The 25123-nt window shown below is 37.6% G+C and overlaps 1 protein-coding gene across 2 annotated transcripts in view; it reads left to right on the top strand.

Moving 5' to 3' along the window:
• The window catches only part of LOC117289294 (genetic suppressor element 1-like), a 47185-nt gene that overhangs the window by 5512 nt on the left and 16550 nt on the right, over positions 1-25123 (top strand). The window contains exons 2-5 of one of the 2 annotated variants that reach the window (XM_033770356.1): positions 17045-17263; positions 17894-18078; positions 18692-18828; positions 19995-20222. In XM_033770356.1, the coding sequence (XP_033626247.1) occupies positions 17045-17263; positions 17894-18078; positions 18692-18828; positions 19995-20222 (769 nt within the window). Of the gene's footprint in view, positions 1-17044; positions 17264-17893; positions 18079-18691; positions 18838-19994; positions 20223-25123 lie in introns of both variants that reach the window. The other variant, XM_033770355.1, reaches the window with a different exon arrangement.

Below are 25123 nucleotides of genomic sequence, written 5' to 3'. Positions count from 1 at the left end.
GGAAATTACTGGACACTAAAGTACCAGACAATCAGTAAAAAACAGGACACTCCGTAAAATACTGGATATGGACTCTCAGTAAAATATCGGACACTCTGTAAAATGATGGGCACTTGATAAATACTACCACCATGCATACATGTATACAATGTATACAGAAATCAGTCACGGTTTAGTGTTGGTAAAACATCAACAAAAAGATCACTTGATGATGATGCCTCACATTTATTTTGCTGCGGGTTACAAAATGTTGAACAGCAACAATTACAAGTAGCCGTTTACATCTCTCAATATTTCTAGGCACTTTATAATCTAGCAAGGTGGAATGCTAGCAGGCTGTTCATTTATACTGGTCATGCATACTCTGCCATACCGCCTGACAACTGATACCTAGTTAACAGACAATATTGATCTATTACACAAATTACAGTCCGGGTGTGGTTACTGTGCCGACATCAGTAATCGAAGCGTGGAAATATAACACGAGCTCCCACCCTCCCTCCCCCCCCCCACATAACCACATTTTTGGACGAATATGTAATTATGCTAAATTGGAAGATTCCAGTTTTTTATGAGCTATTTATTCGTACAAGGTGCACCATTTAGTGGGATTGTCCAGAGGAGTGGGAATGTACAACAATGCTAACCCTAGAATTTCTGATTTATAAAGATTTGAAAGGTAAAATAAAAAATATTGAGTATTTGTCAATAATTAAAATACAAAGCAGCCTCTGGAATTTTGCGAGAGATGTATAGGTGCCTTTTATTCCAATAAAAAGCTCTCCGTTATGCAAACAAATCCCAGGGGAGATTCCTACCCAAATCAATCCAAGTTTACAATCGCGTGTCTCTAAAGAAAGTGTTATTCACGAATAATGAATCAGAATTATGTTAAGTAAAGAAAATTTTAAATGGAAGAAGATATTCAGTATGGATTTTAAATTGGCATTGGACATCAAATCAAGCCAGCCAACACGCAGCGTTCATTGGCAGCGTTCCCTGCCATCGGCGTAACAACATTACCGCAATAATAACTACCACTCCCTATAATTTACCCACAACCCTAACCATCCAACATCATCAATAAAATAACGATTAAGTCTCCCCTCTCTCTCTTCGAACCCCGCTGTAAACAACAAACATGCCAGAGATCCTCCCACACTTCCGCTAATGTGTATAATAGGAGATGCCTCGTATTAATGTAAACCCCTGCCCGAAGATAAAGAGTGGTAGACCAGGATCTGGTTGAGGAACTTGCGACAACATGCGTTAGTCGTCAGAGTAAATAATATTGGACAATATTCCAGGCTTTGCTAAGTGGGGAGCCTATGCTATGAGCCACTAACCGTGGCCTGCGGCGTGATATGGAAACCTCTACTTTGCATAATATTTCCTTAAAGGGAGAAAAGCTATACAGTTTAAGCTCAATTTAAAATGTGTTAATTTATATTTTTTAAAAGAGAAAGATTTTGTGTACAAGCCTATAGTGCATACAAACATGTAGTGGTGGAGACTCCTAGTTTTTAGGCAAAGCATTGTGTATGGGTTATGTGTTTTTTTTTCTGTGTTTTTTCATAATTGTTAAACAACCTAAATTTTGTGGATAGTTACATCTCTTCAAAGTGGAAAAAAAAGTACAAGACTGAACTGCTCAAATATAGTTTTCGAAATAAATTCAGTAAATAAAATAATTAAGAAATTAAAATTAATCAAGCTAAGTGCCAATCAAGCTTTTAACAATCAAGCTTACAAAACAAATCGTATTCACCATGCTTCCTGTATACATATATATACAAAATAATTTATTTTTTGCCCATATATTTAAGTATACCCTTTAAAAGATGTAAAAAATAATATGGCAGCTTCATCTCCTTGCGTAGGTAACAAAATACGAGCACTCGAAGCAAGAACAATTTGTGAATCACTAGAATTTTAAACGAGTTTCAGTTTGTGATATTTGGGGGGCCAACTGGCCAATAACAGATTGTCTTTTATGAATGTCTTTGATCCCCTACAGAGCCTAGTATTTAGGATTTTGATTTGTCAAAATGAAACATGTGACTTAGATAATGAGAGCTGATTGGCTAGGGCTTTAATGAGATGCCGTCAAAGGTTCTTGTACTGTCTGAAGTCTCATCCGGTATGCCCAGAAGCCCCCGAGGCGAAGGGGAAATTTATTCCGCAATTTTTATGAGTACGATCGAACAATTACCCGAGAAAAACCAATCAATGCACGGAATAGGTCTTGACTGTTCATAATTGCAGCTGTAGAAGAATAAATAAAAAAGTACCGAAAAAGAAAATATTTTTACATTTTAAAAAGTCAAAGAAATGCAGTGGGTTTGAATCATTTAATTTGAATTATGCGTCAAAAGTGTACTTATAGTTGATCAGATCCGCAGTTTTATTTCTATTTAAAAAAAAACACAACAACATAATACATGTATAACTGTAAAAAAAACATTGTTTAAAAAAAAAAAGAATATGATATTGGAAGATTGAATGTAATCTTTATGAGCATGTACTTTGAATGTTTATCTTGAACAATTGCATGTTCAAAAAACCTTCATGTTAAAAAATATATACACTTAAAAAATAAATAAATAGATAAATAAATACATGAAATAAAAATAGTATGTATAAATGCCAAGCAAGAGCCCCGAGATGCTTTACAATTGAGAGACAAATAAAAATGAGGAAATAAGTGAGGTGATCCAGGGGACAATTTAAAAATAATAATGATAAAGTTAATTAAAATTCTTTTGTGTTTTGCAAAATGTAAATTGTTAAATTTGGTCTCTATAAGTGATAATAAAAAGAATAATCATTCACATGTTATTGGTGTGTTGGTGAGAGGGAATTAAGTATAACATCTGTTTGTATTTTAACATGCGTAGTCTTTGTTTACACACCCCCTATTGTTCATCCAAACAAAAGACAAACTGAACAAACACATCAAACCAAAATGCATAATGCCAAAACAAACAAAATAAAAAGCAATCATAAATGTTTTTTTTTTTATTACAGCATATATACAATCAACTCAACCATATGTTGAAAAACCCACCGAACACATTTGCCTTACAAATCCGTTTATCTGAAAATTTGATTCCAAAATTGATAGATTATGCAAATTTCTAACCCGTCTTGTTTCTTTTGTTCCCACGGGTTGATTGCTGACTCTCTCTGATAAATCCCCTGCCGTTATCGGCTTATTTTCCCCCCAGATTTGTTCTTCTTCTTTCCCCTCGTGGTAATGACATTTCATATTATGCGTAATATAACTGCCTTATGTTTGATTAATTTATCCCAAGTAAAAGTGTAATACATGAACGAATGGAGGATTTTTACCATAAATATAGAATAGGCTCTCAATATTGAACTATACATAACGCCGATTTTAAAAGAATTACACTGGTTACCAGTAAGCAGTAGGATTAAGTATAAACTTTTGCTTTTCGTGTATAAATCGCTCACCAGTAATGCCCCTGCATATATTGATGATCTTCTCAGCTCATACAATCCTCCTCGAAAACTCCGGTCTTATAATTCTAGCCTCCTTATTGAGCCCATTTCCAAACATTCATGGGGAGACCGATCTTTTTCACATGCTGCCCCTCGTCTATGGAACAAACTGCCTGCACTAGTAAAAGCATCCGTTTCTTTGACCCAATTTAAAAAACAACTGAAAACACATCTCTTCAAACAGGCATTTGATTCAATGGTTTAATTATTGTTATTTTTGTTACCTTTTCGGATGTTTTTTCTTAAATATTGCATTTGTATTATTGTATTCTATACCACATGTTCTAGATTTCTCTCAAATTAGGTTTACATTTTAATTTGTGTTGTTGTTATTGTATATTAATTAATGCTATTGGTTGTATTTTAGCGCCATTTTTTTTTATTTCTGATGAACTTTTTTCTTTGTTAAATGTCCTCCACGTTTTAAAAAACCCAAAACATCCATTTGATAACAAGTTTGATTTACTAAGCAAAAAGTATCTAATGCGGTAATCTATTCTCCATGCTTATTGCCTTATACATGTAGATACATCCATCAGGAACAGTTGCAGTTTTAATATATAAGTGATCTTTAAAAAAACCGCAATGATTTAGTAACTTTATTTTCTCTCTTTGAGTACATTTATGCAAGAATGTGTAGTGTTGATCCCATTGGTCTACCTCCTAGTGTCCCAGTGAAGCACTTAAACAGGCTTTACTTTCTCACTAGTAATCAAACATGTATGTAAATTGCTTCCTTAAAAATAAATATTAAATGTTTTAAAAACGCAATAATTTATTACTTTTTTCCCTCTTTGAGGACATTATATGCAAGAATGTGCAGTGTTGTTCCCGTTGGTCTACTTCCTAGTTTCCCAGTGCATCACTTAAACAGGCTACAGTTTCATACTAGTAATCCAACATGAAAGTAAATTGCTTGCTTAAATAAATATTAAATGTAACATTTTAGAGTAGAGTGGTCTTCAGTTATAAGCAGTCTACTCTGTGGTCACATAAAACATTTACGGCAGATGACATCACAGATTACATTGTAGCATTCTTGATTACATCTGTACCTAATCAAGAAATGAAGGCTAATGTTTCCTGAAAAGAAAAAAGAACATACGTAAGTGTTTGCCAGTAAAGAGGATGCAGTACTTTGAAATGGAAATGGAATAATTTTTTATTTTATTTAAAAATTTACTGATGGTTAAGTATTGATGGTAGCCTAGGCTCGATCGCTTAAACAGATAAGATCCATTTGAAATTGAGTTTACCTGTATTTGCCGTAATGAGATTTGTATTGTGATATTGTGTTTTTCTTAGCAGTTTTAACCCTCTCACTGGCATGGTTGTACATAGACCTTATCGCATATATACTCGGTACGCGTACCACAGACGTGGAATGAGGTGCATGCTGGTCTAGCTAGCTATCAAATTTGGGTACTAGCTAGACCAGCATGCACCTCATTCGACAGTTTGCGCTTGCGCAATGGTATTTGCGAAAAGGTCTATGTACCAACTATGTAATGTATTGTATTGTACGTACATATTTTGTATGTACTCAAAAAGTGTCATCAACCGTACATGTACAATTCCCAGGCCACAGTATACTTGTTATCACAAGAGGGCATTATCACTTAAAAAATACTATTGACTTTTGGATGTACCAAGGCTGCACAAATCAGCAACCCACAGCAAGTTACACTATTGTTTGGTATAAAGAAACTTGTTATTCAGAATTTTGAAAACCTCAAAAAGCTGAAACAAAGAGTTTAAAAAATCTATTTGGTACTAACCATCTTACTTTTTGAACATTTCTGTCAACGCAGTCTCAAAAATCATTCCTTCTGATTGGAAAGGAAACACGGACTTTTATTTAAAATTGCTTTCAGTGAAAGATCAACAACTTTAAGACATCATTTCTTTCCGTAGCTTTCACATCTATCAAAATGACATGTGTTTTACAAACATTGATTTAGCGGACAATCTAATGGTCTAACGGCCAACACAGATCATGCATAATCTACATTTACACAACTTAACGGAAGACTCTTGCATAAGGGAAAACGTGTCTCCGCATTGCTCGCACTATTTCCTCCAAAGCACGGCGAGCTCGTTCCCCCCTCCCTGATACGTATCAAAAAGATGTCCGGCATTTAGATAATTCCTTGCAAAGGGACTTACATCATCCCGTCGAAAATTGACTGTGGAAATTCATTAAAGATGGCCAAATCGTGACATTGATACAGAGGATATCACTTAGTATGATGAACGTGTAACCACTTTTTAGTCTTCATTACGATCAGAATGCTGAACATCTATCCAGGCACGCACCACAGTAACGATGCTTTTATTCACACAAGCTCTGTGTATTTTGTCGGTTGTGCTTTACGCAGTACTTAAAGGCTGAGTACACCTTTGACTTAGGGAATCATTCGGTTGTTTTTATCCTACAAAAATGTAGATATATACAGGAACCACATTAAACCATAGTGTAGGGTACACATGTATTTCAACAAAAAATAATAATAATAATAGTTTAGCTACAAATTTTGTCGACCCTGAGTCGATTTCGGCAGCACTTGCAAGGGCAAAGACAAAATTAATTTGACAGCCTATACTTTGACATCTGTACATTTATGGATGTACATGCAATTTTTGGTAAGATGTGGCAGGGCCCAATTTCATAGAGCTGCTACATGTAAGCACACAAATTTGCTTAGCATGAAATTTCTTCCCCGATAAAAACAGGATTATAAACCAAATTTCCAAGTGATTTTCAGGATAAGCAAACAACAGCTGAATACCAGTACCAAGAAATATGCAACAAATGGAAATTTTGTTGGTAATTCTGTTTTTATCAATGAAGAAATTTCATGCTAAGCAAATTTTGGTGCTTAGCAGCTCTATGATATTGGGCCCTGATCTTGGGTTACAAGTAGAGATCTTTCAGTAAATACTGTCGCTGCCAGCAGCACATAATAGTCCTCCCCCTCCTCCTCCCCATCTTCATGAATTTACACAGCAGTATCATGTGTCCTGGTCTAATGTATTCTTCTGTTTTCAAAATTCAGACTTGGGGAAGACTGTTGACAGTGCTTTCGCAAAGACGTTATGCGTTGGACGCAAAAGGGTGGTGAAAATATTTTCTTTGTCAGTTGGGGGAAATCGGGGAAGTCAAATAGATTTGTTCGGGTTGGTGGCTGTGGAAACGCCATGGAAGAGTTTAGATTGTTCGAATGTTAAATCCTCTGAAGAGGGGAACATAATATTTTTCTTTGTCAGGTGGGTTGAATTTAGACTGTAGTGGAGGGTTATTTCGGTTTGTCCGATAGTGTGTAGGACGAGGAGGGTGGAGAGCGATGTGCTTAAAATGTAAAGCACGAAACGAGGGGTAGAAAAGGGAATGTTTGATTCCGAAGCCGCATTGACATAGCACTTGATTTTATTGTCGGGAAGTGTTAGAAGGGAAAACAAAATTGCTTGTTTTGTACTTTGTATGGGAAGTATGCGGGAAGTAGAAGTTACCATAGAGAGAGAGACGGACATTAAGTAAAGAAGACCGAGGTATTGTGTTGGACTGCCAGGATAGCTTCATGTTCACTTTGTAGGGTTGGTGCACTTTGAGTGTCATCCAATACGCTGGGAGGTCTGTTCTCATCATTAGTAGTAACATGTCTGGGGATGCGGCTGCATACTTTACCAGAATCAACGGATACTAAATGCACTTTGGGAGAGGTCTTTGTTTTGCTCAATGAGTGCTTTCACACGTTATCAAAACTCTTGAAGATTCATTTTCAACGTTTGAGTCGGAAATCAATGTCAATAGAAAGCAATTAATCAGTCGCAAACATAACTTGCACCTACTCTCAAGGAGCGTGTAGAATTGTTCGGTATGCATGTTTCGCTAAGCAGAATCGGGTTACCAGCCAAAATATCAATTGATTTAAACGTGTCATGACTGGTTTCCTGTCAAAACATTTCAGACAAAATAATAGAATTAATTTCTAAGCCAAATTTTTGGCGGATTTATGGAATTTTTGTTTTATGCCGTTAGCAGTACCAGGAGGCATTGCACTTCTCGAAAAGTCAAAGGCTAGTGATTTATTCCTTGGCAGTTAAAATAAATATTAGTTGAAGTGAAATTAGTTCTCCAGTTTACCTTTAAAATGGTTGTATCCTGGAAACAGATCAATCTGACATACTCAACGGAAATGCCAAGAAATTGGTTATTTCTGTCAGTCGTGCTGCGGAGCAGGAAGACGTGGTCTCTCTGCATCACCCATGCTTTGTCCCACATAACGCTCAAACACATACCTGCTTTCAAACAAGTTGACAGATTGAATTTTGCGCCGCAGTTTGAGAGACCAAGTTCTATCATCTTTGATTTGTGTCATTTATTGAGAAGGAATCAGGATTTGTTTTTTCCCCCGTTCGGGTGGTGTGGGTTTTTAAAGCATTCTCTGTGCTGTTATTGTGATTGGCTGTGAAATAGTAGCTTCGGGTGGCCAGGACATTTAAAAATATTGTTTAGTGGGCCTAAATGATCTGAATTGGTTTTCAACCCTTTGAGACTTATTTTCTTAGATTGGGGATTGTTGATTTTGAGTATCTAAATAGCTGTAGTAAAGTATCAAGCAATAAAGTTCTCTTAAGAACAAAAATCCACCTGACAAGTAGACACACATATGGTGTTGTCGCAAACCAAATATATAAACTAGTAGACTGGGATAAATTTAAAATTTTTTTTGAGAATGTAACTGGAATAAAAGAAATGGTAATAGTACAAAACAATCCAGATGATTGATAAAGAATTTTGATTTGCTGTGATTCTTGGGATGGCGTGATTGATGGTGAACCAGCTGGTGTATCCCACTTTTACACAAAGTTCTTATTATCCTGTCATATTATGCTGATCGGCAAAGATTTATAGATGATATGCATTCAAAAAATGCCACAATGTCACCTCTTTTATCCTTTGAAATTCTCTGGTTTAAGATTTATTGCAGAGGTCGGAGACTCTGACTTTCTGGCCTTCTCCTGACAAACATGGTTCATCCCAAAGTAATTCACTACGACATTTGTACTGAATGTGTCTGCGGCAAGTATTACAGGGCCCAAGAGCTGCTTAAGCCAAAAAAATAAATAGGCACAACAAATGTATGCTTACCAAAATAAGATTACCAGCCTAACTACCATATCACACGTACAATTTGTTACTGGTATCCTGCTAATTTTTGCTATTTTTTTTTTTTTTTAAAGCAGCTCTATGAAATTTGGCCCTGGTCCACAAAGGCGTTCGCTTTTGAACAAAGCACCCATAAGCCCCCATCCAAAGACTGTCCTGAGTACAGGAAGCCACTTACAATTTACTACTGGGACCCTTCTTGAGCCGACTCTTAATTAGTATGTCAGAATCTCTCTGGATGCAATCTTTGAATTCTCCATCAAAAATCCAGATCCCAATTCTGGAAAAACCTCATCCTAGATCTTGAGGGTTCTCCACCACTAGGTTGCCTGTCTGGATTGCCCACTTATATTTTTTTTTAGGGTGAGAGAGGGTCATCGGTGCACCTTTAATCTCCCCCACTGCTGGTAAATGAGTGTCTGATTACGCAGGGGCCCCATACGCTGGCCTGCGATCTCCCCGGCTATCCGCACATTGGAGGAAAAAGGAACTAGCTATGTGTCCCAGCGTCTTTATCCGTGTCACTCAGCAGCGGTGGTGTCATGTTACAGAGCTCGATCAATGGGTTGCTGACAATTTGCCAAGAAGTGGGGATGGCGTGGCAGAATATTAAGCCATCTGCAGTGACGGGTATCTTGAGAAAGGGGGGGGGGGTTGTCAATTGTGTTTAAAGATATCGTATAGTAGCAGTGAAATGATAATTGTGGTGTTGGTTTTGTTCATGAATTTTCATGATTATCATAGTCATCAGGGTCGTAAAAGAGTTCAAAATCTGGAGTTTTAAGGGATGCAACTTAGCACTGTGTAAAGTGCTTCAAAAGCCCTCTCTTGGCTGCGTCGGTGCCCCTCTTTCAAAATAATCCAATAGAACTTCTGGCTTTTGGATTTTCATGGTGGAAATGGTCTCTCTCAAAGGAAGATGAGATGCAAAATTTGTGGTGGACAAAGTGAGATTAAGCTTTCAGAATGTTGAAAAGTTCTGCATCGATCATGCAAAGGCTATTTATCAAGCCTCTGTACCCTTAATGCTATTCAGTGTAAAGGCTGCCATCTTTTTAGAGACATTGATATCATTTTTTAAATTGCATTTACGAAATGTAGGAGTTTTATCAAGTTTCTAGCATTTGGTCCGTGAATCTCTTTACTGCATAGACAAATTTGAATGTTCGACGCAGCTTAAAGCCAAAACCCAAGTTGCTGGTAAAGACAGTGTATAAAAGGGACCAATCTATGAAGATAACAAACAAGTAACACTACTCATTCACCCTCAATCTTCTCATTTTTAAGTAATTTTAACGCTTGAGTAACGCCAAAAGTTAATTTCTTAAAACTGAACAGTTCTCATAAATCTACCTCTCGATAAATAAAAAACAGTTTGATCATTGGAAAGGAATTGCATTTCCAGGTAATTTGGGTTTAAAGGAACGATGTTAAGAAGGAGAAAAAAAAGCAAGGAAAAAATAAGAACTATGTTTTGTTCTAGTTTTGGCAGGTGGCTTTAAAGTCTTTTATTCTTGGCTACGTGATGTGAATTCATACCTGTGAGGGGTTTCAAGTGACCAAATAAAAAATCAATGTTTAATTTTAGAGGGCTGGTTCGGTTAACGAAGAGGTGTCTCGTGGAGATGTTTGCAGGCAAGTGTGGAAATTAGGGTGGTAAGGTCAAATTTATTGTGAGCAGGAAACTCCTTCATCCAACACTATTATCGTTTGAATTCTGTGCAATAACTTGAAACAAATGTTGCCAAAAAGCCATGCAGTATGTTTGTTTAATTATATTGAGGCCATATCTTTTGAACGGCCAAGCAGATGCTTGTTCTCAATTTAAAACACAACTCAAAACTTAGATCTTTTTTGGAAATAATGTGTTAATCTGTTTATAAGCTGGGCATACAGGTACCACTACCTGCTTACCAATTCTTTTTTTGCTCAAACATTTCTCAAATGACTATCTTTCTTTTTGAAGTCAAGAGTTTGATGTTCTTGAAATTCATTTTGTTCATTCCTATTTTATAAACTGTTTCACCATACTCGTTCCTTTAATCAAACAACCGTTTAATAACATCGTTCTCTACTCTGTCAATATTTAATTGCAGTCTATAACCCCCTTCAATTGTTGTTTCATTTTCCCTCCAAATTTCCCTACAAGTATCACATCCTAAATTTGCGTCGGCGTCGTCGGCGTCCATTTTCAATTTTGTTGGGCTTGACAATGTCAAGAGTCTGAACCCTGCAAACTCACCTCAGCACACACTGAGATGTTTGTATCACAATCAGCGATTCATGCATACAGGCATATCTACCTAAATAAACACTCCACTATCCATGGCCTAATGCTGTGCCATTATATCCCGCGCCATTATACCCTGATGTAGATAATACAGAGATACATCCTCTTATAATGTGTGATATATGACCGAGATATTCAGGCAAACAGCCCCAAAGGTGTATAGCTTTATCAGCCGGCCAGGCCAAATAAAAGTCTTGTTTGCTCGATGAGGCCTACTGATTTACTTACTGAGTTTTATATTTTATTGGCAATACATCAATGCCACCTTTTAACCAGTGTTTTTGTTTAGCAGTTTTAAAGCAAGTTTTAATTTTAAACCCTAAAACAATTAACATTTAAGTGCTTCAAAGTTTAAGTTATGCTTCCTACATCATTGATATAATCGAAATGTCATTTACTGAAGATACCCCCCCCCCCCCCCCCCCCCGCAAATTCCAAAACCTTATTAAGAGTTTCCTTTTGTGCCAAAACACCTATAAATCTTAGTGCTGGGCCATTCAGAATAGTCAATGTATAAAACAGATTTGTCTATAAACCAAAAACAAAAACAACAGCAACAGCAACAACAACAACAACAACAACAACAACAACAACAACAACAACAACAACAACAATAACAACAGTGCATAAACAACAGCAATACAGTAAACACAAATAAACTGACTGAACTTTCAATTTCCATCAGCCTGTATTGCATCCGCCTTTTTCCCAAGGCCGTTTTAATATCCCATGGAAGATTCTACCTTCTTAAATCTGTTGTAGGAAATTGAAAGAGCGCTGTAATCTCGTGACATTGGAAGCAAAACGGAATTTTGCTGCCGCAATTTATCGCAGGGCATTACAGTGTTCGTGCATGCATGGACTAAGAATCCCTAGGGGGGGGGGGGGGGAGTAGGTCCTCGCATCAAAGATGAGTAACCTAATCAGACGCTCCAGCTTCCGAGTTCATGAGTAGAAGAGTAGAGACACACTACTACATTAATTAATCACATTATACACCGACATAAAACTGGATTTTTGAAATGGCAAAGAGAGACAAAGAAAGGTGTCTCTTTTGTGTTGCTGTGCTTTTAGTAGAGAAAATTATTCATTGTTGTTGGTACTTTCTGATGAGGACTTTAGAATGTTCTGTTAAAATTTAAGTCTAGTAGGCCTACTAGCAGATCGACATTTAAGAAACAAAACGCTGTAGTAAACAGCATGGGCCATGACAGGTTCGTACACTGTAACTCTATAGTAGGGCAGGAAAGTACATGTAATATACTGTTGGCTTGTCAATATAAGTCACAAGGTTTCTTTGTTCAATCCCAAAATCATTACAGTTAACAGACAGATGACAATATAGATTAATATGTTTGGGTAATTTCTGAAACATGATCCTTTGCAACTTACAATAGGCAGAAATTCTTATAGTATATTTAATTGTAGTTATTCATGCAACTAAGACCCTTTATTTTCTGTGTAAATAGCATATATGTGGTTGATCACACCAATTAAATGTACAGTAAGCATGCGTTTGAAATAGGTGTACCGGTATATCTAATTCATAAGTTCAGCCCATATTGTTTTCATTCAACAGTAAATACTTGCACCACCAAAAATTTGTTTAAAGTTAAATGTTTACAAATGTGTCTTTGCTTGTTACCCGTTGCTATCATGTCCACATAGATGCTGGTACATGCATATAGTCCATTAAGCACTCGATTAACATGCAGCGTCCCTATAAAATTTAATTGTTGCAACTCAATTATGTTTCTGCCTTGCATTTGTCGTAAAAATTGTACGCTAGAAACAAACTGTTAGTAGTCCTACGGTGGCTTCAATTCAACTTAGCAGAGGTTAGTTTCTTTTATGTCTAATTTAGGAGGTGATTTTACCAGTAGTTATTCTATGATACACTAAATTTATGCGAAAAGTAAATTCTTTCCCTTTAGCATACACAAAAAAAAACAACCCTGCACAAATTTTATCAAATTGTGGCCACGGTTTTATTGAAGAAAATGTATTTGGCTCCTTAAAGAGTATAGTTATCTTTAAATGCTTAAAAACAAAGGTCACATCTTCACCTGAACCTTATTGTTGTCCACATGCTTTTTAGAAGTTGTTTAAACATAATTAATAATGAGAAATTATTTGTTTTGCCATGGACTTGTTTGTATTGCATCCAAAATTTATTTCATTGCAATAGAAAATAGCGTTCAACTATCTGCAGTTGGATACACGAATAAAAAATTTAAAACAACTTTTTTTTAACCCTTCTATCTTAAACCTTAAACCACATTTCTTAAAAGGGACTTGTTCCTCATAATGTTAAACATTATCAACATTTTAAAATTATTATTAATATTATTCATGTTAAAAAAAAATATTAAATTTGGTTGCCACGGGCAAAATTATATTGAATTTTCAAAACAATGTACACTTTAAACATGAACATTACAGACAGTGTTTTTACCAATTACCAAGTTAGTTTTTATCATACATTTGTGTAGTAATAACCAAAAGCATACCCTCCCTTTATCCTAAATTTGTATTGTATTAGCCAAAAGCAAACATTTTGTCCCCTTTTTAAGCTAAAGACCTACTTACTATATATGTAGCTAGACCCCCTCCAGCTGGTTAGTCTATTTCTACCTCCATGGTCTATCCAAAGATGTATTCTTCTGGAAGTCTTTGTCTGGAAGGTGATGGTATTTAAGCAGACCCCATCCCCCCCCCCCCCCCCCACACCACCACAAAATCTTGTTTGTGGTACTAGTTTTTAAAGAGAGGGTCTTATTTTTAAAATGGATTCAAACCTCATATATCTGAAATGTTGATAATCATGGTTTGTGAATCAAAACAATAATGTAGAGAGCTTTAAACTGGCTTATATATGCCTAGTTTTCAAATATTGTTTTCCTTTTAACCAATATGACCTTTGGTGCCAAATGAGTTATCTTTATCTGCAAACAACATTTAAAAGAGAAACAAATTATTACAACAAAACTTAAATTAATTTTATCTTATTTTTTATATATAAACTTAACGATAACATTAACTTAGGAAATTCCAAAATATTTTCTTTAATGGCATTGAGGAAACGTGACAAAGACACTACAATTTTCTGTTTTTCCCTTTTCATGTTGCAAAAAATATTTCCTGGTGTCTTTGGGAGACATTTGAGGAAACATTATCCTTGGCTTTGAATTGAGAACAAAAATGTTCTTATCATTGATCAAGATGTTGTATAAATGTTTGTAGCAACATTTTCATTGGCCTAAAACCAATTTGGTCAGGCAGATATTGTCTTGCCCAAAGTGAGGTTGCCCCTTTAACACGAATCTGGAACCTTCCGCCATGGCCAGGGAGATATTTTCTGGCTGCAAGTGTGGTTGCCCCTTAAAGAATGTCTGAAACCTTCTGTCATGGCCAGGCAGACATTTTCCGGCTCAAAGTGTGGTTGCACCTTTAACACGAATCTGGAACCTTCTGCCATGGCCAGGGAGATATTTTCTGGCCGCAAGTGTGGTTGCTCCTTTAAGAATGTCTGAAACCTTCCAGCAGGGCCAGGGAAGACTGGCACGTGCCAGCCAGGTGCAGGGAGTGTGCCTCTTGCTGATGGAGGGTCCACAAGGTCATCACAGTCTCCATTCACAAGGGCCAATAGGGGTGAACCCAGCTCCCTGTGTTTATAAATATATCACACAGTTATTTATGACACAGTGCAGGATGTGGGGGGCACATGATGGATGGAAATGTGTGCTGTAGTGGTAGTAGGGCATGCTTGTTATGGAAAATGGTTTTCGGATGGTTTATAGGAAAAATGTAGGATTATGAACATGGTAGGAATATGTTTCCATAGTGGATTCATGTGTTGATATCACCGCTGACTCTCAACCCAAGACCCCATTGGCCACATCCTTGAAGCTGAGCCCAATTTGATTTAGACAACAGCACCCCACAACTTTTTGCTGAGCAAAACAAAATGATACCAGTTAGTTACAGACAATAGCCCGACATTATGTTACTTCGCAATTGTTTTGTGCTTTGCCATTTATGTTTTGTGCTTTAGTCAGCTCTGTGAACAGGGTCTTACCTTATTATTTACAAAATTTGTATCAAACACAAAATTTGCTCATTGTTGGGAGAGACTTTTTCTCGGCAGTAAAAGTTACCATAAAAAGTGCCATTATTCACAATGCATGCCACTGGCGCCCCAATAATTTATGTGCTTATCACAATATAGCTGCTAAGCAGCTTCAATAACTTGGATTCCGGACAATATTGGCTTTTATTAGATGTTGTTTGCATCGGTAACAATGAAACCTGTGTGATGGTTGAAATAAATCACCAGCACTATCATTATTTTGGACACGGGTAAAATCTTCACACATCTCAAGGAGAAATAATTTGATGGGCACCTGTAAAACAAATGAACAACAAATTTAAAAATAATCCCCAACTCTGTTACAAAACAATTAGTGCATTTTTGTTTTTACAGTGAACCATGGAGGTAGAATTTTAATTCCTACTTACTTGAGTGAACGTGCCACACACAGAATATAGCCACCCACATTTTTTTTTATAATCTATTTCTCATGGACGCCCTTGGGTTTTAATGGTTTATTCGCTGCTGATTATGTTTGCATAACAAATTTCATTTAAAAGCTAAATAGCCTGGTTCCCGTTTTTTTTTTTTTTTTTTTTTTTTTTTTTACACAAGTAGGGTAAGAAGGCCAGACGCACTAATTGAGACTAGTGTACCATGTAAATATACTAGACATTGTTATTTGCATAATTTATAAAAAATGTACGCAATATATTTTAGGGAAGAATATTCGTCCTTTTTAAATATGATTTTCTGCTTTTTCTTGTTTAACTCTCAGAAAATCAATAAGATTGCCTTAATAAAAAGTAGAAATAAAGGCCGAGCTGTCAAGACCATGACAATGTTCTGAGATTTGGAAACAGTTTTCCATTTCACAATAAGTACATTTGCTTGCAAAATATCATTTGATATAATATAACCTCTGAAATTGGCAGACAAGCACTCATCTTGTCCATGCCTGATTTTGAAATCAGTTTCAAAGGTTTTGCGCTATACTTTCCAAACTATAATTCAGAATGCTATATCAGCCAAGGATGTTTTCTTATCTCTTCCAGTCATCTGAATGTACCATTCAGCTTAACATTAAAACTGCTTTCTCAAATAATATCCAATTTGCTTGTGGTTTATTTACAAGCGCTTAATTAAAATTTCCCTGTAGTTTTGACTAGGTGGATAGAGGCTTCTATTTGCAACCTTGACTATGGAGGAAACCCTGCCCCAGTCATCAGTACTAACGACCGTCTTTTGAACGACCTTCAGATGAAATTTTGAAATTGAAGTCATTTCCAATTAACACTTTCTGAAATGATTGCCTTCAAAATTAGACTTTCCCTTCCCATACTAAAGAGGCTTACATTGACCCAGCTTTTATTCAAAACATGGTTATTCAATGTGTAATCTGCATGCTGAGTAAAGCCACCTGTGTAAATGCCTTTCAGGTCCCCAACAAGTGTTGAAGATTTGCCCCTAACTTTTTCAGCGACACAAGACCTGGTTGTCATTTCACTGGTTGACCAGCTTTTTCACCGGTCCATTTCTTTCTGGACTTTACTTTGAAATTGTATGAACAGTTATTGCAGTCAGTGGCTCACATGTACGTATATAGCAACTGGAAGCAATGATGTAGCTAGCAGGACGAGTTGGAAAGAATTTTCACTGGTTTGCAGAAGTTATAACTGGCGTTTAGGCAGTGGACAACTGTTAAGGGAGACTGCTGGTTAGCCCTTTCATGCACAATTTATTCTAGTGATGAATTGATCATGTGGACACATTAGTTGTTAATTTTTTTGTTTTGCAAAAGGTGCCCTCCAAAAATCAGTAAGCTTTCCGACTAAATAATGGTGTTTTTCAACCTTCCAAACCTGTATAAATCTTTTTAAAATATACTCATTCGTTATAGACATTTAAATCTTTGATTTTGATTTAAATTTTCAGACTTTTTTTTCTCTCCTTTTCCATTGTATCACAGGTGCTCCATCCCACGGTGCAAAGCCTCCGCCCCTAACGGTAGTCTCAGCTGGCGGTAGTAAAACGACACGAACCACAGCGACAGTGACCCCACTCAATCAGTCTGCAAGCACCGTCACGGTTACCAGTGCGAATAGTACCAACCATGCCATGGCAGCCACCAGGACGTCTAGCTTTGCTGCTGCATTGCGAAAACTGGCCAAACATGCTAACGACAATGGTACGTAGTTCATGGTTTTAGTGGAGATTTAAATACAAATGGACACGAATTGTAATTGTGAAAGACCAGTCTTCTCACTTGGTGTATCTCAACATATGCATAAAATAACAAACATGTAAAAATTTGAGCTCAATCAGTTGTCGAAGTTGCGAGATAATAATGATATAAAAAGTACCCTTGTCACACGAAGTTGTGTGCTTTCAGATGCTTGATTTCGAGACCTCAAATTCTAAATCTGAGGTCTTGAAATCAAATTCGTGGAAACTTACTTCTTTCTCAAAAACTACACTACTTCAGAGGGAGCAGTTTCTCACAATGTTTTATACTATCACCAGCTCGCCATTACTTGTTACCAAGTAAGGTTTTATGCGAATAAATATTTTGAGTAATTACCAATAGTGTCCACTGCCTTTAACTGATTTGGGCTATCAACCAAAATCAACTGTCACCAGGGGCACGTTGCCACCTAATCATTGAGCTGAAAAACATGGTAACTTTTTTTTTTTGGGGGGGGGGGTATATATTAATTTTACTTAAACATTATCACATTGTGACCAAAAGGTCAAATCGCATGAAAAATTTCAATATAAAACATAAAAATCTAACTGTGATCTTTAACTTTTGACCAAGGTCCAGAGGAGCACTCCCCAAGGGTGTCACCGGTCAGTATGAATCGAAGCACTGCGTCCACCCCATCCACAAAGAACTTTCACTTTGGCCCTTCCCCGCTGGTGGTACCCACCAGTACGCCACCAGTGGTCACCATCGCACCAACACACTCCAACAACTCTAGTGTTATGTCAGAGCAAAGAAGGGTGAGTGGGAAGATTCAGAAACACCAGAGTTTGAGTTTAACCCCGGGGGGGGGGGGGGGGGGGGGGGGGGGGGGGGGGGGACCTACCATGTCACACTCAGTGGCCACCTGGGCCCTATTTCGTAGAGCTGCATAAGCATAAAAAGGATCTAAGCACAGTAAAACCATGCTTTCAAGGATACGTTTGACCAGCCAAACTACCATTCCACATTTGCCATTTGTAGCTGGTATCCTGCTCACTTTTGCTAAGCAGGAAATTTCTAAGCATAATTAAGCAGCTCTTTGAAATTGAGCCTTGGGCTCAAGGCAACTTAACCACTCTTCAAGGAGCGAGTTTGTTTTATAGATGTGGGAGGAAAACCCAAGAGAATTATTTCTTTGAAGACCCACGCAGTCAGAGAAGGGACTGAAAATCGAATGAATGTACAAGTCTTTACATGTTCTTAATGTAAATTTGAAAATCTCCCTAATATGTTGAATGTAATCCTAAATAGCTCCCTGATTGTTATGTAAAATCTGCCTGATTGTAAAACGTAAATGTTGGCAGCTCTGCTTAAAGGACGCTGTCTGGAAACTTGTTCATAAATGTTAAAATTTTCTTTTTTAATTGCCAGCTGTCCCAGGACATGGATAGACATGGACATCACAACTCATCTGAACAACACAACAGCAGCAGGCACTCCGCTGAGGCCGGAACCGGTCCCAACTCAATATGGAGATCAAAGGGCAGTCCGGGAGCGGGACCAAGAAGGTTGGACTTGTGAGGATACCATTTTTTTTAACGGGAATTAATTAAAACAAATGTTTCTACACATTGAAAGCTCAGTTCTAAAATACAATGATGGCTCAACAATGAAACCGTTGCATTGGCCGCAATCTTTGATGAATAATGTATGCGAAAAAGACAATTATTGGCTGAGAGACATACACAGCGCCTACACTCGGGTGCTTTTCCATTGTTTTATATCAGAGAGGGTGGTTAATGACATCATATGCAATCCATCTATGCTTCCCTTTGGTTTTCATGTGTTGCATTATTTTAGTACTGCTAGGTCTCTTCTCATTTTGACTGTAGATTTTCAGTTTATAGTTCAAAATGTTCGAAGGCCCTGCAACATCTTTGACAAATTCTTTGGTCAAATTCTTATTTACAAAAGAATTTTACAGACTGAAATCGGCACAGAAAAGTATTGTTTTACTGAAACAGGTCACCAGCCAGAATTAAATCAAGTTTGCATTGTCATGACAAGTTTTTGCTTATCATATTTCAAGCAGTGTTTTTTTGCTCAACACCTTTATGAAATTGATCCTGGATTTGTATGGGATATGAATGCAAAGCTAGTATATGAATGCAAAGCTAGTTTATAATCACGAGTCAAACAACAACTGCCCCATAAAAATCGACCCAAGATTAGCTAAAGGCCATGTCTGAATTACTGGTTGGGCTATGGCTAGCCTGCGGCTGTTGCTAAGGGTGTTGCTATGCTTTAGGGCATAGACCTTTTCGCAAATACCGGGGCGCGCGCGTAAAGCTTGGAATTAGGTGCATTGTGGTCTAGCTGGTATCCAAATTTGATCCATATATATCCCACAATGCACCTCATTCAACAGTCTGCGCTTGCGCATTGGTATTTGCGATAAGGTCTATGTCCACCTAACGATCAAGCTGTAGCCACTAATTTAGACACGGCCAGATTTTTGGTTGTATGGCCCCCTTTTTTTAAACCATGTCTTTGGCACAATTGCGCGTGCTTTGCATCCGCGCTTAGGACTTCTTCAGTCAGCCTGAAGCCGAATCCAAAGCCGAATCCAAAGCCGAAGGTGTGGATTCAATGTATTACTCTTTCACTGACTGTCCAATTACTATTAAGAAGACTGATCTGCAAGTTTGTTTCTTTGATTTATTTTTCCCAACAGACCTGTTCCTCACATCCTCAAACCAGAGGAGAGTGTTCCAGTCCGAGGATTCCAACCTTACCGCTCGGGCGAGACCGAGATGACTCCCCGCCCCCCTGCACCGGCTCCTCCTCCACCCCCTCCTCCGTCCCACTTGACCTATGACCCAGCCATGATGGCCGCTCTTTCACCGTATCCATTCCATCAAGCCTTCATTGGACCCCCTCACATGCAGTACCATGGTTTCAGGTATGCAATCTCTCATTTATTGTGATTTGTTTTTTGTACTGTGTCAGGAATTTGTTTATCCATCCTTTTGAAAGAAGTTGTCATTACAAAAAGACGTCCCTTGTTTTTAAAAGAAAACTATGACATCTCACTAGGTGTCCTGTTTTCCTTGAGAACAAAAATTTGTTTGTTAAGTGTCTTGTTTAGCTTCATTGAAGCTGTGCGTGGTGTGAAGGATAAGAATAAACTATAGATAATAGTCAATTTTTGGGTACAACCATGGAGGATTCTTCCATGGTACAACAATGTAATAATTCTCTTTTGAGGGACGTTTTAAACAGTACGCTCTGCTCGTCTTCAGGAGACATTATGTCTTACTTCACCTTAAAGGCAGTGGACACTATTGGTAATTACTCAAAATAATTATTTGTTAGTTTACTTGGTAACGAGTAATGGGGAGAGGTTGGTAATATAAGACATTGTGAGAAATGGCTCCCTCTGTAGTGGACTAGTTTTCGAGCAAGAAGTAATTTTCCACGAATTTGATTTCGAGACCTTAGGTTTAGAATTTGAGGTCTCGAAATCAAGCATCTGAACGCAAACAACTTCGTGTGACAAAAAAAGGATATTTTTTCTTTCATTATTATCTCGCAACTGCAACGACCGATTGAGCTCAAATTTTCACAGGTTTGTTATTTTATGCATATGTTGAGATACAGCAAGTGAGAAGACTGGTCTTTGACAAATACCAATAGTGTCCACTGTCTTTAATATTTGATGAAGGTCATTGCAGGTTTTAGGATTTTTTGTAGGGGGGGGGGCCAATAAAATCACGAGACTCTTAGAATTCTTCTTGATTACTCTGTCCCTGCATTAGTTTTGTGGGCTTCAATCATCTTCTAGTGTGTTTGGTTTACTTCTCCTTTTGGTTTTGCTGTTTTTCTGGCCCTGAAATTTGAGATGTTGATCATTTCTGTTCCCAGATATTCGTACATCATTTTCTTAAAAGGCTGGCTTTTGTGGTCAGAGGGAAGTTTTCAAATTGTGGAAAGGGATTGGTGTGATTTGAAGAAGTCTATTGATATTGATTGGTCCATCTAAGATGCAGCAATGATCCCAAGGATATGAGATAATGGATGTCTTGGAATTTGACGAAATAGTTCAAAGAGGGAAATAAATTGCACGAAGACGTAACGTGTACAATGTCATAGATTCTCCCACCTTGATAACCTCCTTGAAACGGTGGATATTTTGTCCTCTTACAAAAAGAAAATTGTCTGTAACTGAAGAGTGCCGAAGAGAGATGGGGATTACTTTGGTAGAAAGGGAGCTTGTACGTATACTAAGCTTGGGCGGTATCGATTTATTTCATTCACGATACACCGACAATATATCGCGATATTTGATGTAATCGCGATTAATTAAATTTGACATCATCAGTCTTCAAACTCCAAGTGAAAGTTGTAGAAGAGACAGTCATAGCATAAGAGAGGTGTTCTCTAATGACCTATTCTTCTGGTTTTACTCCAAACCTATGGGGTGCAAGATGTCTCAGCTAGGAAATACAGCTCGATATTGTGATACTTAATCGATATCGCGATATATCGGCGATGTATCGGCGATATATCACGAGATATTGCGATATATCGATATTTCGATTAAACCAAATCGATCCGATTTTGAAATCATTTCCAAATTAGTCTCGCGATATTCGATAATATCGCGATATCGCCCAAGCTGAACGTATACCTTTGGTAACTACTCCCAAAATGTTTTTATCATAAAAACTGACTTGGTAGGAAGCACTGCAGCTGTCGATAATGTATAGTTTAGAAACAACTCCCTTCAAAGGAATGTGTTTTAACAGAGAGGGATTCAACTGAAATTAAACTTCATATTTGCTTAGCATTAGCAACTTTATGAAATCAGGCCCAGGACACATTTTTATAAAGCTGTTCAGCAGAAAATGCTGCTTAGCAAGTTTCTTTGCTAAGCAAAATATGAGTGGGGCACCAGTCGTAGCAATGTAAAACTTCATGGAATTTGGATGGTTACCTAGTGTTTGCTCAGCAAGATTCTTCTGTGCTTAGCTAGTTTTTTTGAAATCAGTCTTCATGAAACTTGGGCCCTTGCCATTTCACGATGTTAAGTGTAACGTGATATCTTTTGGTATGTGTTGCATCCAGATATAATTTACAGACAAAACAAAGAGCCCGTCCTTTTATCCCAGAGTTATTTCCTAAATTTCCCACTCTCCTTGAAAGCCAAATCAGTGAAATCAGAAACCATTCTAAAGTACTGGGCTTGTGAATGAATTATGCGTCGGCAGCTAGCCCTTAATTCATGCTCTCTCATCCCATATCAGTGAAATGTAAATGAAGATTGGAGTGGTTAGAGGACGGTGCATGGCTAATATCCTACATGTTAACTAACGTCAGGCCATGCATGTACTACAAGTACTGGTTTGCCTCAGAGAGTGTTCATAACAGAGTGAGCCTGTACGTGATCGGAGTTGTACTCTCATAGAAGACGGATCCTGGGCACCATTAGCATTGACTTATAGTCTGTAAAGGCAAGCTTGTGGATTGGGCAATCTTAAACCAAATTTAAGTGTAGAAATGACGATGACGATGACTAGAGCAAGCTAGTCGAAACGTTGAGACCAATTTCAGAACTGACACCGCGGCAGTACAGTTAATTACGATCCTATAAGCTAAAGTAGTAGTCCAGTCTAATTTCTATACCATCCGCCCTGGTAATAGTTAAAAAGCAGGACAGTTCTTTTCAGAACTGAGAAGTCTCCCGAACCTCCGATTATCTACTCCACGGCTGTAGAATAAAGCAAGACAGTTCCCTAAGAACAACTCTACCTGGCAAGTAGATACACACATGGTGTTACCGCAAACCAAATATACATTGATACCTCACCATGCAATGCTTCAAATCCTATACAAATTTAAGTGGTATCATGCAAGGGTCCTATGCATACTGTGCAAGGCTGTGCATGTAGAGTTGCAGGGAATAGTTTGGCATCAGTCCATTTTGCTCAGGACTGTATGTTTAAGGGGCCATTTGGAGTTAGTCAATATTTAATCCCCCCCCCCCCCCCCGAAAAAAATAATTGAAAAAGATTTTAAAAAAATAGTTTTGATCTAGTTTCAGGCATTTGGGGTTGTAACCTGTGTCTGCTTAGCAGAAATGTTCTTAACACCTTACTAAAATTAGGCCCAGATAGACCATTATCATAACTGATATTTAATTTTTCTGTCAGTCAGTTTGATGCAGTCAGAATTGAGGTTGATTTGGGACATAAGTCTTGCCCTGTTAAGCCTGGTTCATACTTTAAGCGAATGCAAATTTAACGTGAATTTGACGTCACAACCCTCCTTTTGCAGCAATATTCGCAAGTGAGTTGTGCAGAGTTGAACTGCTGCAAATTTTTCGTTGCGAATTTGTGGCGTCAACATTCGTATCGCATTGAACAGGGCTTTTTGGGGAGAAATATTAGCATGCAATTGCAGTACCCCGGTGCAGGGAATGTTAAATTTTAACACCTCTTAAATGTCTGCTGGCAGTGATTGTTGCTTGAGGGTTCATAAACACTGAGTGCTGGAGTACACAGTCATTAGCCTGATCTACATTTATTCAACGTTGCCGAAATAAGATTTCCTCAAGCGCCCAATGCTGCAGCCCATATCTTCTCAACTTAAACCGCCATATTGGTTACAAACAAACACAAGGCCCTTTCCACATTCATGTGTATACAGTGCAGTTTCCTTTTATTGATTGCGGGAGGGTTTACATACAGAGTTTTTATAACAAGACTGGCTATTCATCACCGAAACGGCGCAGCGCTCCGAGGCTGTGATGCAACATAAACCGGTAGCCTCAACGTACGGAGTGCTTATGTTTCCCAATCACTATGCCAAACATGAACAACAACACCTTGATCAAATCGGGTTTGTTTGTAACCTAGACTCTAACGCCCCCGGGCTGTTTTAAGTTTTTGACATTACCCGACCATGCTCCTTTAGATGTTTCTGAAATGATGATTGTTACAGCGCCCCCACATTTGAATAGTGACTCTCAAGCGCCACTCCTCTAGAACCGTGTTTTATTTGTGATAAATTAAATAATTAGGTCGTAATTTGCTTTTAGAGATGTGAAACACCTGGATTTGTAATACTTTCTATTTCTGTTTCCTTGTTTATGTTTTCATTGTTATTGTTTAGCTTTTACATCAATATATCTGTCCATGTCTCTTGTTTCTTAAGCTTTTTTCCTTTTTTTTTTCTTTTCTAAATGTCAGTATTTGTTAAGATATGTCCTCGCATTTTCTTTTTGCTATGGAGAACGAGAACCAAACAGAAAATGGAACTCAAAAGGTCTCCATATGGGAATTCAAAAGACTGGGGTGCTTCACAGGGATTTATTTTTGTACAGAGTCTCTTAAACATTTAATACCTTAATGTTACATGGTCTGATGAATGCAAAAATTCTCCTTTCAGATGCAGTAATTGCTGGGTCTTATTTCTGGCTTGCTCTATTCAATAGAAACCATCAGCTAAATCTGTACTTTTTACTCAAATACAGAATTATGTTTGTTTTTAATATTTCTCAACCCATCTTTTTGTTTTAAACCATCTTTGCAAAATGCAAATTTCCTATTGGGAAGTGTATACTTATACCATTTCCCCCCTTTTTTCTTTCCTATTTGACAGATGAGGGTAAGGAACCATGGCCAATTCATGTTTCTCACCTTTACCCTAACCCTAAATCATGTTTGTTTCAATAACTACATTGTACTGCAACTATCTTCACCCCATATAAATCCAAAGCAAATTTTATATTCATCACCTTCCATCTTTTATTATCACAACTTAGCGCCCTCTAACACGTCGTGTTCCTCTCTTTAATCCCTT

The sequence above is a fragment of the Asterias rubens genome, chromosome 4 (assembly GCF_902459465.1).
Source record: "Asterias rubens chromosome 4, eAstRub1.3, whole genome shotgun sequence".
Classification (NCBI taxonomy): Eukaryota; Metazoa; Echinodermata; class Asteroidea; order Forcipulatida; family Asteriidae; genus Asterias; species Asterias rubens.
Note: the sequence above shows the minus strand (reverse complement) of the source record. Positions and strands in the feature narration are given on the sequence as shown.